The 13,322-nt window shown below is 42.6% G+C and overlaps 1 protein-coding gene across 1 annotated transcript in view; it reads left to right on the forward strand.

Annotated features, from left to right (window-relative positions):
- Positions 1-13,322, forward strand: part of LOC112253542 (ryanodine receptor 2) — an 84,652-nt gene that overhangs the window by 38,529 nt on the left and 32,801 nt on the right. Inside the window, exons 58-68 of the mRNA XM_024425488.2 lie at positions 1,265-1,380; positions 1,497-1,570; positions 2,176-2,297; positions 2,520-2,569; positions 3,676-3,736; positions 8,112-8,341; positions 9,265-9,346; positions 9,567-9,697; positions 9,932-10,252; positions 12,001-12,241; positions 13,225-13,312. Of these exons, the coding sequence (XP_024281256.1) occupies positions 1,265-1,380; positions 1,497-1,570; positions 2,176-2,297; positions 2,520-2,569; positions 3,676-3,736; positions 8,112-8,341; positions 9,265-9,346; positions 9,567-9,697; positions 9,932-10,252; positions 12,001-12,241; positions 13,225-13,312 (1,516 nt within the window). The remainder of the gene's footprint in view (positions 1-1,264; positions 1,381-1,496; positions 1,571-2,175; positions 2,298-2,519; positions 2,570-3,675; positions 3,737-8,111; positions 8,342-9,264; positions 9,347-9,566; positions 9,698-9,931; positions 10,253-12,000; positions 12,242-13,224; positions 13,313-13,322) is intronic.

A 13,322-nucleotide genomic window follows, 5' to 3' on the forward strand; every position in this document is an offset into this window, starting at 1 on the left:
TGGAACGCAGTGGTTGTACAGTAACATGCTATATATGACGTCAAAGCTCTGGGTCTGCACTTCACAGTGCTGTATGGGTTTTGACTGACAGCTGTTCTGATCTTGAGCACCGCAAGCATCAAGAAGTTGCCCCTATCCTTCCTGCTAATTGTGCAACTTTTGCAAAAATAATTGCTGTCATTTATTTTCAAATATGAGAAGTTGAGGATTATAATGAATTCCGCTTTGATGTCAAACAAGCAAGCCAAACACCCGTGAATATGAATGTGCACTTCAAATTTCCATATCATAAACCTCATAATGTTTAATGTACAGTTTCAAGATGACATGACGTTATACTCTGGGTTGTTCTGAACATGAATGAGCCTATGTTTGTTGTATTGTGAAGAAAATCTCCTGCGGACCGCGCATCTGAATGCACCCATGACTCCGTTCTATGCATATGAATTGCTTAGTGAAAGCCTAACACTATAAGGTCGTACTTTATAATTTAGCTATTCAAGTTGGCAACAGAAGAAGCTTTCAAATTAGGCCCACCTGACCCAGATTGCAATTTATAATGGACCGTTTTTGGATTGCGTAAACAACAACACTAATTGTGTGAAGGTGGGGATGCAGAGTTGTGTTCCAAAGAAAATAACTACAAGTGTTTTTGCTCTAGTTCCTCAACGGCACAGCTAGGAGTGCCAAGAAAAGCACCATATAGTTGAAGACTCTTCTTTGAGTCATAAAAGTGCATCGAAATTACGTAGGAACTGTTTACACTTTGGAGAGGTGTGTGGCCATTAGGAAATAACAGTTAGACCTCGCACTCAAACCCTTGTGATTTTTTGGTCTTATGTTGTGCCTACCCCAAAGAATATTCTTATGTTACTGAATGTATCCAGAGTATTTTCAGATTTTGTTGTCAACAAATGCGGTGAAAAGAACAGTAATGCACATGAAATCAACAGTGTAACGTTTGGATTCAGTCCTCACCTTTTAGTGTAATAATTTTCCCATAATCTCCATACTTTTTAATTGCTACAATGTTTATGCATATGATATCCATATTAATTCAATGTAGCCATATCCATATAGTCTAATTTCCACCCGTGTAAGGGGTTAATTATTGTTGTGCATCCTTAACCTAAAACTTTCATTAAATATCAAACTGTTATGTGCCTTACTCAAATGTATACAGTAAACCTCTATTAGCCTCAGTGTCCAGACAATCTGTCTTCCTGACTTCTTGACGACATCACTGTGCTGCATCTCTGCACAGGGACAGAAAGGCAGCAGAGATGGACTCACCAGCCATAGCAAACCGTTTTGCCTACACTTTCCTACAGCAGCTCCTCTCATACACAGAGGAGGCCCAAGAATACATGCAGGAGCTGGGTAAGGATGGTAGCCATACATCACCAGACATCTTTCCTTTTATAAGTGACGTCAGAAGTTTCACTCATCTCTTACAACACATAGCACGTAATTGGATATGTTGTGTTTTTCCTCAGAGCTTATGCAGGCAAGAGGTCAGATGCCAATAGTAGAGGCTCCCAACCAACAGCAGATTTACTTTTTCAGCAAGGTTTGTAATGTAAAACCACTTTTATTTTCCAGTCCAACAACTGAGATGGGCATGTACTGTAGGTGGATGTGAAAGAACAGTTTCCACTCTGTTGTCCTGCTTGATTTGTCCCTGGCTATTATTCATTTCTTTACAACCACACACTGATATAGGCTAATTCGTTTTGTTGGGAGGTTGCCATGGGCAACTCAGTAAGTGAAAGCTATTGTGGCTCCAGGAATTGATACAGCCATTTTCGAAACCCATGTGGGCGTGTCGATTGCCATCAGACCGTTGATTAAGCCTCCCACGCTCCCTGTAAAGAGACAGAAAATAAAAGGGTCTAATTCCCACTGATGGGACTGCTGATTCATGCTGCAGCCAGCCATGTGTCTCTGCAGTCTCCACACAGAGATCAATGCTAAGACATAGCAACAAATACAGCACAACAACTATGACTTTTCTATAGGAAATAACTCAAAACAGATGCAATGGGTAAAAACACGGTCAATTTACCAAACTACATTGATAAAGTGATATGAATAGTCCATATTGGTGTGCTGATACAAATAAATAGTGTGTTAGGTCTATTGGGTTAGATTTGCCTAAAAACACATCTCCCACAGGTGGCGTTACCCCTTCTGGAGCAGTACCTGAAGAACCATCGCCTCTACTTCCTTTCCACCGCAGCCAGATCACGAGGCAACGGAGGTCATGCCTCCAATAAGGAGAAGGAGATGGTCACCAGGTATCAGTTATTAACATATTACAATAAGAACATGTTAGCAGTATTTAGCTTTTAAGTGTTTTTGTCATAACTGTCTAAGCACTTTAAAAGGGGCATTTAAACCAACTGGGCTTTAAATGTGCCCAGGAACATAGGTGTCCTCTGTCTTCTCTACCTTTTACATTCTCATCATATTTATATTCCTCTTCTCTCCATCCCTCTCTCTTGTCCTCCCATCTTCAGCCTGTTCTGCAAATTGGGAGCTCTTGTCAGACAAAGGATCTCTCTGTTTGGTAAGGATGGTGTAAAGTTAACATGAAGCTTATTTACTCAAGATCTGTTTACATCTCAAGTCCCTGTTCATGTTTTCATATTGCTACTGTTTGCGTTCATCTGCATATACAATAGAAAATGATTTGGGAAGGGTGTAACATGACTCAGGAGATGGGCGACACCTGGATGGGGTGGAGACTAGCACAAAGCAGGTGAAACAGATCAGGGTGTGACGGAGTGATGGTTTTATGTGGAATCATACTGCCCCACAGAACCCTTCCAGCCCTTCAGTGGTTCTTTGCTGTTCAAAAAATGTTTCTTTCCTCATTTAGTAATAATTATAATGTAGGGCCGGTGGCTTATTCAGATATTTTGGGGCATGTCTTTTTGTGCAACAATGAATGAGTGTCATTTCAGTTTATCTAATCTATTGTGTTATCCTATTGCATGTTATACTGTATATAACTATGGCCAGTGATGGTGTCTTGTGAAAGACTCACGTATGGCCTTGTGTAATTTGAGAACTGTTGACTAAGTCAGTAGTTCTCAATTCTCTCCTCAGGGACTCCCAACTGTTCCAGAGCTAGCACACCTAATTCAACTTGTTAATACACACACCTATAAACACAACCTGTAACTATTTAATATGGCTATTACAAAAGAAGAAAAAAACTTGAATCGTTCAACAAAAAGCCTTTGAGATTAAGCAAGGTTCTTTATAGAACCATTCTCCATAAATGTTATATAAAGAGCCATAAAAATGGGTTCTATATAGCCCTAAAAAGGATTGTAACTAGTGGAATCCTTTTTGGTGCAATTTAGAACCTTTTTTTAATGGTTCTTTATAGAACCTTATGAAAGTGGCACCATACATGTTCCATTTAGAACCTTGAGCATGGTTCTTTATATAACCTTCAAAAAAAGGTTCCATATAGCACCAAAAAGGGTTCCGCTATGGTTACAAGACAAATAAGCCTTATTTGGCACTATATAGAACCATTTGTTCTTAGTGTGTACAAAGACACATAACCTATCCGTCTCCACACACCTAAGCCCCAGATCCTATTAGCAGTTTATGAGATTGTGATCCCTATGATTTTGATTTCCCCTGTGTGTGTTTCCTCAGGGAGCGAGGCACCTTCCATCGTCAGCTGTCTTCTCATACTGGCCCAGTCTCTGGATGTCAGGTAGATAACACCGTCTCACTGTTACCCAGGTCGGCTAAGCTGTTGTCACTCAGGCACTTGATGTTATCTGATCCTCTTGCTTCCCCATGGCTAACCAGTCACCACCAGTCTTCTAGTTAGCTACCTTTTGCCTGGTTAAGAAAGAAGCTTCTTTACTAAATGAAAATCTACAAAATCTTGTTTAAACCAAGATGGCATTGCAGTCAGACGTCCTTTGTTCTCGTCGTGTCCCGTGTGTGTGTGTGTATATATATATATATATATATATATCTTTCTTCGCATATCTTTTATATATTTTCTTTTCTAAAAACGCAACTTCAAAACACAATCCTGCAACCTGCCTCACCAATATATATATATATATATATATATATATATATTTTTTTTTAATGTATTATTTACCTCAAATCTAAAATCCACAAATAGAAGCTAGCCAGAAGCTAGCCAGTTTACTGGCTAACGTTAGTATTCAGCTAACCACGGTTGGTGGTCATCAGCTATCCTTTAGCTCGAAAAGCTATCGCGACTCAGACCAGAACATACCGGACCTATTTTTCTCTCCATATCCCTGGATTTCTACCGCAAGCTCTGGACATTTACACCTGGATCTCGCAGCTAGCTAGCTGCTATCCGAGTGACTATTGGCTTACTTCGATCCCGGAGCAAACATCAATTATTCCGGAGCTAGCCAGCTAAAGAGTTCCATCAGCCACTCCTGGGCTACAATCACCTATCCAGACCCGTTTTACTGCCGATACGGAACTCTACAGGGCCTTCACGACTAGACTACCGACGTTATCTGCCCGAGGGAGTTATCCAACTGGCCCCTCCATCGCGACATTACCTGAACGCCTGCTAATCGTTAGCTGTCTTATCGTCTGCTATCTAAATAGGTCTATCTGACAATTTTCTTGGGTCACTATAACTATATCTATTTTGCCAATTGGATTGATCCCCTCTACCACACGGAACCACACTAATCTACCGACGGAAACGCACGAGTTGGCTAAAAACAGACCTCCATCCTATGCCAGCTTGCTACCGATTGCCCGGCTAGCTGTCTGAATCGCCGATACCCCAACCAACCTCACTACTCACTGGACCCTTATGATCAATCGGCTAAGCATGCCTCTCCTTAATGTCAAAATGCCTTGTCCATTGCTGTTCTGGTTAGTGTTTATTGGCTTATTACACTGCAGAGCCTCTAGCCCTGCTCATTATACCAACCTTTCAGTTCCACCACCCACACATGCGATGACATCACCTGGTTTCAATGATGTTTCTTGAGACAATATCTCTCTCATCATCACTCAATGCTTAGGTTTACCTCCACTGTATTCACATCCTACCATACCTTTGTCTGCACATTATACCTTGAAGCTATTTTATCTCCCCCAGAAACCTCATTTTACTCTATGTTCCGGGTGTTCTGGACGACCAATTCTCATAGCTTTTAGCCATACCCTTAGGGGGCCAAAGGGGGCGGTGTTGCAATCTACTGCAGAGATAGCCTGCAGAGTTCTGTCCTACTATCGAGGTCTGTACCCAAACAATTTGAACTTCTACTTTTAAAAATCCACCTCTCTAAAAACAAGTCTCACCGTTGCCGCCTGCTATAGACCACCTTCTGCCCCCAGCTGTGCTCTGTACACCATATGTGAACTGATTGCCCCCCATCTATCTTCAGAGCTCGTGCTGCTAGGCGACCTTAACTGGAACATGCGTAACACCCCAGCCATCCTACACTCTGAGCTTGATGCCCTCAATCTCACACAAATTATCAATGAACCTACCAGGTACCACCCCAAAGCCGTAAACACGGGCACCCTCATAGATATCATCCTAACCAACTTGCCCTCTAAATACACCTCTGCTGTTTTCAACCAAGATCTCAGCGATCACTGCCTCATTGCCTGCATCCGTAATGGGTCAGCGGTCAAATGACCTCCACTCATCACTGTCTAACGCTCCCTGAAAAACTTCAGCGACCAGGCCTTTCAAATCGACCTGGCCGGGGTATCCTTGAAGGATATTGACCTCATCCCGTCAGTAGAGCATCCCTGGTTATTTAAAAAAAATGCCTTCCTCACCATCTTAAATAAGCATGCCCCATTCAAGAAATTTAGAACCAGGAACAGATATAGCCCTTTTTCAAGCAGAAATTTGCTTCCTGCAACACAAACTCAAAAAGGTTCTGGGACACTGTAAAGTCTATGGAGAATAAGAACACCTCCTCCCAGCTACACACTGCACTGAGGATAGGACCCCCCCCCACAGCAACTCGCCCAAGCCTTCCTCATTTCTCCTTCTCCCAAATCCAGTCAGTTGATGTTCTGAAAGAGCTGCAAAATCTGGACCCCTACAAATCAGCTAGACAATCTGGACCCTATCTTTCTAAAATGATCTGCTGAAATTGTTGCAACCCCTATTACTAGCCTGTTCAACCTCTCTTTCATGTCGTCTGAGATTCCCAAAGATTAGAAAGCAGCTGCGGTCATCCCCCTCTTCAAAGGGGGGGGGCACTCTTGACCCAAACTTCTACAGACCTATATCTATCCTACCCTGCCTTTCTAAGGTCTTCAAAAGCCAAGTCAACAATCCCACCCGCCATTTTGAATCCCACCGCACCTTCTCCGCTATGCAATCTGGTTTCAGAGCTGGTCATGAGTGCACTTCAGCCACACTCAAGGTCCTATACAATATCTTAACCGCCATCGACAAAAAACAATACTGTGCAGCCGTATTCATTGACCTGGCCAAGGCTTTCGACTCTGTCAATCACCACATCCTCATCGGCAGACTCGACAGCCTTGGTTTCTCAAATGATTGCCTCGCCTGGTTCACCAACTACTTCTCTGATAGAGTTCAGTGTGTCAAATTGGAGGGTCTGCTGTCCGGACCTCTGGCAGTCTCTATGGGGGTGCCACAGGGTTCAATTCTTGGACCGACTCTCTTCTCTGTATACATCAATGATGTCGCTCTTGCTGCTGGTGAGTCTCTGATCCACCTCTACGCAGACGACACCATTCTGTATACTTCTGGCCCTTCTTTGGACACTGTGTTAACAACCCTCCAGGCAAGCTTCAATGCCATACAACTCTCCTTCTGTGGCTTCCAATTGCTCTTAAATACAAGTAAAACTAAATGCATGCTCTTCAACCGATCGCTGCCTGCACCTGCCCGCCTGTCCAACATCACTACTCTGGACGGCTTTGAATCTCTGAAACTGGAAACACTTATCTCCCTCACTAGCTTTAAGCACCAGCTGTCAGAGCAGCTCACAGATTACTGTACCTGTACATAGCCCATCTATAATTTATCCCAAACAGCTACCTCTTCCCCTACTGTATTTATTTTGCTCCTTTGCACCCCATTATTTCTATCTCTACTTTGCACATTCTTCCACTGCAAATCTACCATTCCAGTGTTTTACTTGCTACATTGTATTTACTTCGCCACCATGGCCTTTTTTTTTGCCTTTACCTCCCTTATCTCACCTCATTTGCTCACATTGTATATAGACTTATTGTCACGGGTGTCGTCGGATGAAGGATGAGACCAAGGCGCAGCGTACTTTGAGTTCCACTTAATTTATTAATGAAGTGAATCTTTAGAAAAGACAAAACAATAAAGAATAAAATGACCGAACAGCTTCGTTGTGCAAACTACCTGCACACAAACAAAGACAAGATCCCTCACAGAAGGAGGGTAAAGGGCTGCCTAAGTATGATCCCCAATCAGAGACAACGATAGACAGCTGCCTCTGATTGGGAACCACACTCGGCCAGAAACAAAGAAATAAAGAACATAGAATGCCCACCCAAATCACACCCTGACCAAACCAAAATAGAGACATAAAAAGGCTCTCTAAGGTCAGGGCGTGACACTTATTTTTCTACTGTATTATTGACTGTATGTTTGTTTTACTCCATGTCTAACTCTGTTGTTGTATGTGTCAAACTGCTTTGCTTTATCTTGGCCAGGTCGTAATTGTAAATGAGAACTTGTTCTCAACTTGCCTTCCTGGTTAAATAAAGGTGAAATAAATAAAAAATATCTGTTGGTATCACTGTTGGTGCCCGGGCTGCCTTGTAAGATTGCGATCTCAATGGAACTCACTTGCTTAGATAAAGGATTCAGTTGATAAATGAACAAATAGTGTTGCCAATAGCTAGAGGACGCATGTGTAGTACTCTTTCTTTAGTGAGCAGATATATTTGATGAAGAAAAAGACTATATCAAAATGCTCTTCATTCATGTTTGCAAATTACACTCTTTGACATTATAAACAGTATATTGCTAATTTAGACCAGATGTTATATATGAGCCAATAATGGCATTCAATTCATTCAATAATATGGGTAACCTCCTTCAGGACTTTGATGAAGACTGCTCCAGAATCAGCAAGGGTCTCGCTACGGTCCTTCTTCGAGGCTGCAGCGGTGGACCTGGAGATGACCGTGGAGAACCTCTCTATGACCCAGAACTGGACCCAGTCCAGAGGGGTGGCCCAGATCCTGGACTACACCAATACCACCCTGCTGCCGATTCTCACCTCCATTTTTGAACACCTCAGCCACAATCAGTATGGAGAGGACCTCTTGGGTACGTGTGGCTCTGTATCCTGGGAGGTAGAATAATATGTGTGGTGTTATTATGAGAGTTTGTCAGTTTGGGGAGGCCAATCATCAGAATAATCATTCATCCTCTCAAAGTTGAGTAAGGTATTTATGGTTACTTGTGGGATAAATGGATTTCTTGTGTATTTTCCAGGTTGACGTTTATTGGAATGAGTCTTGTGCTGGAGGCAGAACTGAGTGATTTTTACTACATAGGCCAGCTGGAAAGTCAAAATTGGCATTATTGTAAAAATTAATGAAAACTAAAATGAGCTTTTTGGTCTTAATTTAAGGTTAGGGTTAGGCATTAGGATTAGCAGTGTGGTTAGGGTAAGGTTTAAAATCAGACTTTGTGGCTGTGCCAGCTAGTGACCACTCTGCAGAGCTGACTCCAGAACAAGATTCATGACGAAAAATGCTAATCTGCTGGCTGTATGAGTCACTCTCAAAACCCACAGTATCAATAGTGTAAATACAATCATCCAAATCAATCTGTAATCACAACCGCTTGTCTTCCAACTACGTTGTCCACAAGAGCCCATCTTCCATCATACCGTACATTGTCAATGCCCTCCATATGTCTGGGAGTGGGTGAGACGCCAGTGAGCAGCTGGATTTAAGACCTCTTAAATCATTCAGAAATGCCCAGCCAGCTTCCATGCCTCATCTCATTAAATCTCAGTCATTTACATGGCGAGGTGGCACATTCTCTCTGCCAGTGATCACGACGGCTATTCACTAATTATTTATTACATTAATCAAATCTCACCCATTGTGAGCCCTCACTGTCTACATATCAACTTCCCTCTAGCCTTCACACTGTAGCTACTAGCCAACACTCAGGAAGTTGTCTGGAAATCTTAAGCTTCAGAGGGCGAGTCTCAGCGAGTCTCACCTTCTCCTTTACAGTGGACAGTGTCCAGGTGTCCTGTTATAAGATCCTCAACAGCCTCCACTCACTTGGCATCAGCAAAAGTTTCTACGTGGAGGGGTACTTTTTGTCATTTAGCTTTGTGTGATGTAGCATTCCAGTATATGACAGTTAATGTATATGTTTGTAAATGCTCCAGATTAATACAGTCGTAAAGTATGCACAACTTTGTACACATCAATATTCCTCTCTCTCAGTGGCTTAATATGGCTGTGTTGTCATGCACATGGTGTATTGTGTGGGAGACAGAGCTGTCAGCAATCTGTGCGTGTGTTTGTAGGCAGAGGCCGTCAGCAGGAGCGTGTCTTGCAGCGCTGTCAGGGGCTTTCCCTGTATGTTTCCTGGAGCCAGCTCTGAATGAGGACAACCCGTACTCCATCTACAACACCATGAGCCCCAGAGAGCGAGAGGGTAACTGTACACACACCTACTACTCTGTTTAGTTACACTCTTAGAGAAAAAGTTGCTATCTAGAACCTAAAAGGGTTATTTGGCTGTCCCCGTAGGGGACCCTTTGAAGAAACCGTTTTGGTTCCAGGTAGAAGAACTCTTTTGGGTTTCTTGTAGAGCCCTTTCCACAAATAACCTTTTTTTTCTTGGAGTGTAGCTGAGGTGTTTGAATCTGTACCTTCTCCTTTGTTTCAGATGTGGGAGTTCCGGACGAGGTGGAGGAGGTGTGTCCTCTCTTGCCATCTCTGCAGCAGCTCCTGGGGGAGGTGGAGGAGCTGGCAGGGGCAGGCTCAGGGGCACGCCAAGCCCAGTACAGCCATGTTACCGAGATCACCCTACCCTTGCTCTGCAGCTATGTGTCCCGTTGGTGGCAGCACGGTCCCGAGGGCCAGCTGGAGAGCCAGGTCTGCACCTCACTCACCTCCCAGCATGCAAGCACACTGCTGGGCAACATCCTCCGCATCATCCACAACCACCTGGGAACAGGCCAGGGAGACTGGATGAAGCGCCTGGCAGGTAGCCCTATACTGCTCTCTTTTCCATCTGCATCTTCTGTCCACCCTAAGGATGATATAGTAGTTGTCATCACAGCCCTGCACAGGATCCAGTTGTCTTCAGTCCATATGTTTGCCTCATAGCCTCAATCACTCACTATTACTCATTGTTTGTGGCACCATGAAACAGTGTTGTGTCTTTGGCTATGCCGGATTAAGTGATATGACATGCTATTCTATAAAATAATTTAATTTTAAAATCACTAGAGAGTCGGGCACCACAAAATAATATTTATAGAGATGTTATCTTCCGAATAAACTCTTAAAGACCTAGTAATATTTTACATCAATAGCAGTCAATATCAATCGTCATCTTAATTCAGTCTCATCTGAAAGCTGTAAATTCTTGGTTATCTGCACAAACCCTGGCTAACAATTTGAATCAACAATACAAAATTGGGTTTAATTATTTATTTACTAAATACCTAACTAATCACACACAATTACACATACACATAATTAAATCATAACTTGATTACAAATTACGTCATAAAGGAAAACGTCCCTAGCGGGCGAAACAGATATGACAGCTTGTTACACAAAAGAAAAGGGCTGGGTTTGAGTGAAAGAGCGGGAAGACTGAGGAACAAAGGGAAGAAGCTGTGCTATCGTAAATACAGTATCTTATGCATTCTAAATTACCGCCCATTTGGAAAAGGAAAATGCAATAAATATTTACTCTGAGCTGCGCTTCGGTAGGTTGGTGGTAGATGGAAGGCCGTGTTGCCAACCAAGTCTTTTGAAGAATGTCTCTGGTTGTCAATTGGATACGTTGTAGTAATGTCGTTGTGTGGTAGACGGGATATTATATCTGTTCCTTCCTAACCTGCTGGGAACATCAGAACCTGCGTTTGCAGCTGCTGTTGCTAACTCAACGGCTAGGAGGTATCACTTCTGTAGTGAATAAGAGTTCAAAGTTCATACCATTTGCAACCAAAGCTCACACTGATGTTGACTTCATTCTGTAGTTATTATCTGAACTATTCTGACATCAGACCGTCGTCCTCGGAACAGGAGGTTATATTGTTGTCAAGTGCTTATATAGGAATGGAGAGGAGGGCGTGTTTGAAAAGTTTTATAGCCCATGTCCCTTCACAGGGGCTGGCCACTGATTGAGCAGAGCCCTATCTTATGAAAACCCAAATCTCACATTTTAGAAGCTAAAATCACATTTCATCCCATCACAAATAATTTCATATTCAAACATTTATATTGAACAACAATTCCATGTGAATCCAATAACTCTGTGTAGACTTTCCACTGTAGAGTTTATGTCATCTTATCATTGATGAGAATGTCTCAGATGACAACCGAACTGACATCATATTCATTAAGTACCACCGCATATGTTCCATTTGTCGGATTACCAGAACATAATTCATTTCCCCCCACCTTCTGATGTTCCCAGAATCTCTATGTTAGCCAAGGGTTTTGCAAATGTAACCTCAGTAGGGTAGAGAGAGGAAAAAGGGGGAAGAGGTATTTATGACTGTCATAAACCTTCCCCCTAGGCCAACGTCATGACAACAGTGTTAATTTAGACACTTTCAGGCCTAATTTCCCAGTTGTTTCATCTAGACATTCCTTCCACTCATGTCATGATTGTATCAATCAGTTCTCTCATTCTAAAGCACTAATTGTCAGTCTCTCTGAATACAAGCGTCTGCTGAATGACTAAATTAATTAGACTAAATGAATCCTTCCTTTCAGTTTTCTCTCAGCCAATCATCTGCCAGGCCCACCCCCAGTTGCTGAGGAGCCACTTCCTGCCTCTGATGGAGAAACTGAAGAAGAGGGCAGAATCAGTGCTTCAGGAGGAGGAGCAGATAAAGGCTGAGGGGAAGGCCGATGCGTCTGAGGCGGAGCTACAGATTCAGGAGAAATTCATTGTGCTGGTGCGAGACCTCTATGCCTTTTACCCTGTCCTCATCCCATTTGTGGACTACAATAGGTAAGGCATCCTGCCCAGGGGATGGGGTTATGGGAGGTAAAATTATAATGTTCACTGATCATTATTTAATACATAACAAACCAGTAATATACCAGTAATATATCAACAGTCAAGGTTATATTTTGACAACATGGAAAGTGGTGTTTTCTTATAAAAATGTTTATCTGAGATTCTGACAATATTATACTGAACAAAAATATAAACACAACATGCAACAATTTCAAAGATTTTACTGAGTTACAGTTCATGTAAGGAAATCAGTCAGTTAAAATAAATGAATTATGCCCTAATATATGGATTTCACATGACTGGGATACAGATATGCATCTACTGGTCACAGATACCTTAAAAAATAGGTAGGGGTATAGATCAGAAAACCAGTCAGTATGTGGTGTGACCACCATTTGCCACATCCTCTTCAATGGCTGTGCAAAGTTACGGGAACTCGAACATGCCGTCGTACACTTTGATCCAGAGCATCCCAAACATGCTCAATGGGTGACATGTCTGGTGAGGATGCAGGCCATGGAAGAACTGGGATATTTTCAGATTCCAGGAATTGTGTACAAATCCTTGTGATATGGGGCTGTGCATTATGCTGAAACATGAGGTGATGGCGGTGGATGAATGGCACAACAATGGGCCTCAGGATCGCGCCACAGTATCTCTGTGCATTCAAATTGCCATTGATACATGCAATTGTGTTTGTTGTCCGTAGCTTATGCCTGCACATGCCATAACTCTAACGCCACCATGAGGTACTCTGTTCACATCGTCGACATCAGCAAACCCCTCGCCCACACGACGCCATACATGTGGTCTACGATTGAGAGAAATAAGCTTTTTGTGTATACGGAAAATTTCTGGGATCTTTTATTTCAGCTCATGAAACATGGGACCAACACTTTACATGTTGTGTTTTTTGTTCAGTGTAGAATGTGTTAATGCATTTTGTTTACAGCTCTCACATATTGTTGTTTCAGAGCAAGTTGGCTACGGGAACCGAACCATGAGGCTGAGAAGATGTTCGGCATGGTGGCAGAGATCTTCATATTCTGGGCCAAGTCTCACGTGTGTGAAA

This window comes from Oncorhynchus tshawytscha, linkage group LG06 (genome assembly GCF_018296145.1).
Source record: "Oncorhynchus tshawytscha isolate Ot180627B linkage group LG06, Otsh_v2.0, whole genome shotgun sequence".
Classification (NCBI taxonomy): domain Eukaryota; kingdom Metazoa; phylum Chordata; class Actinopteri; order Salmoniformes; family Salmonidae; genus Oncorhynchus; species Oncorhynchus tshawytscha.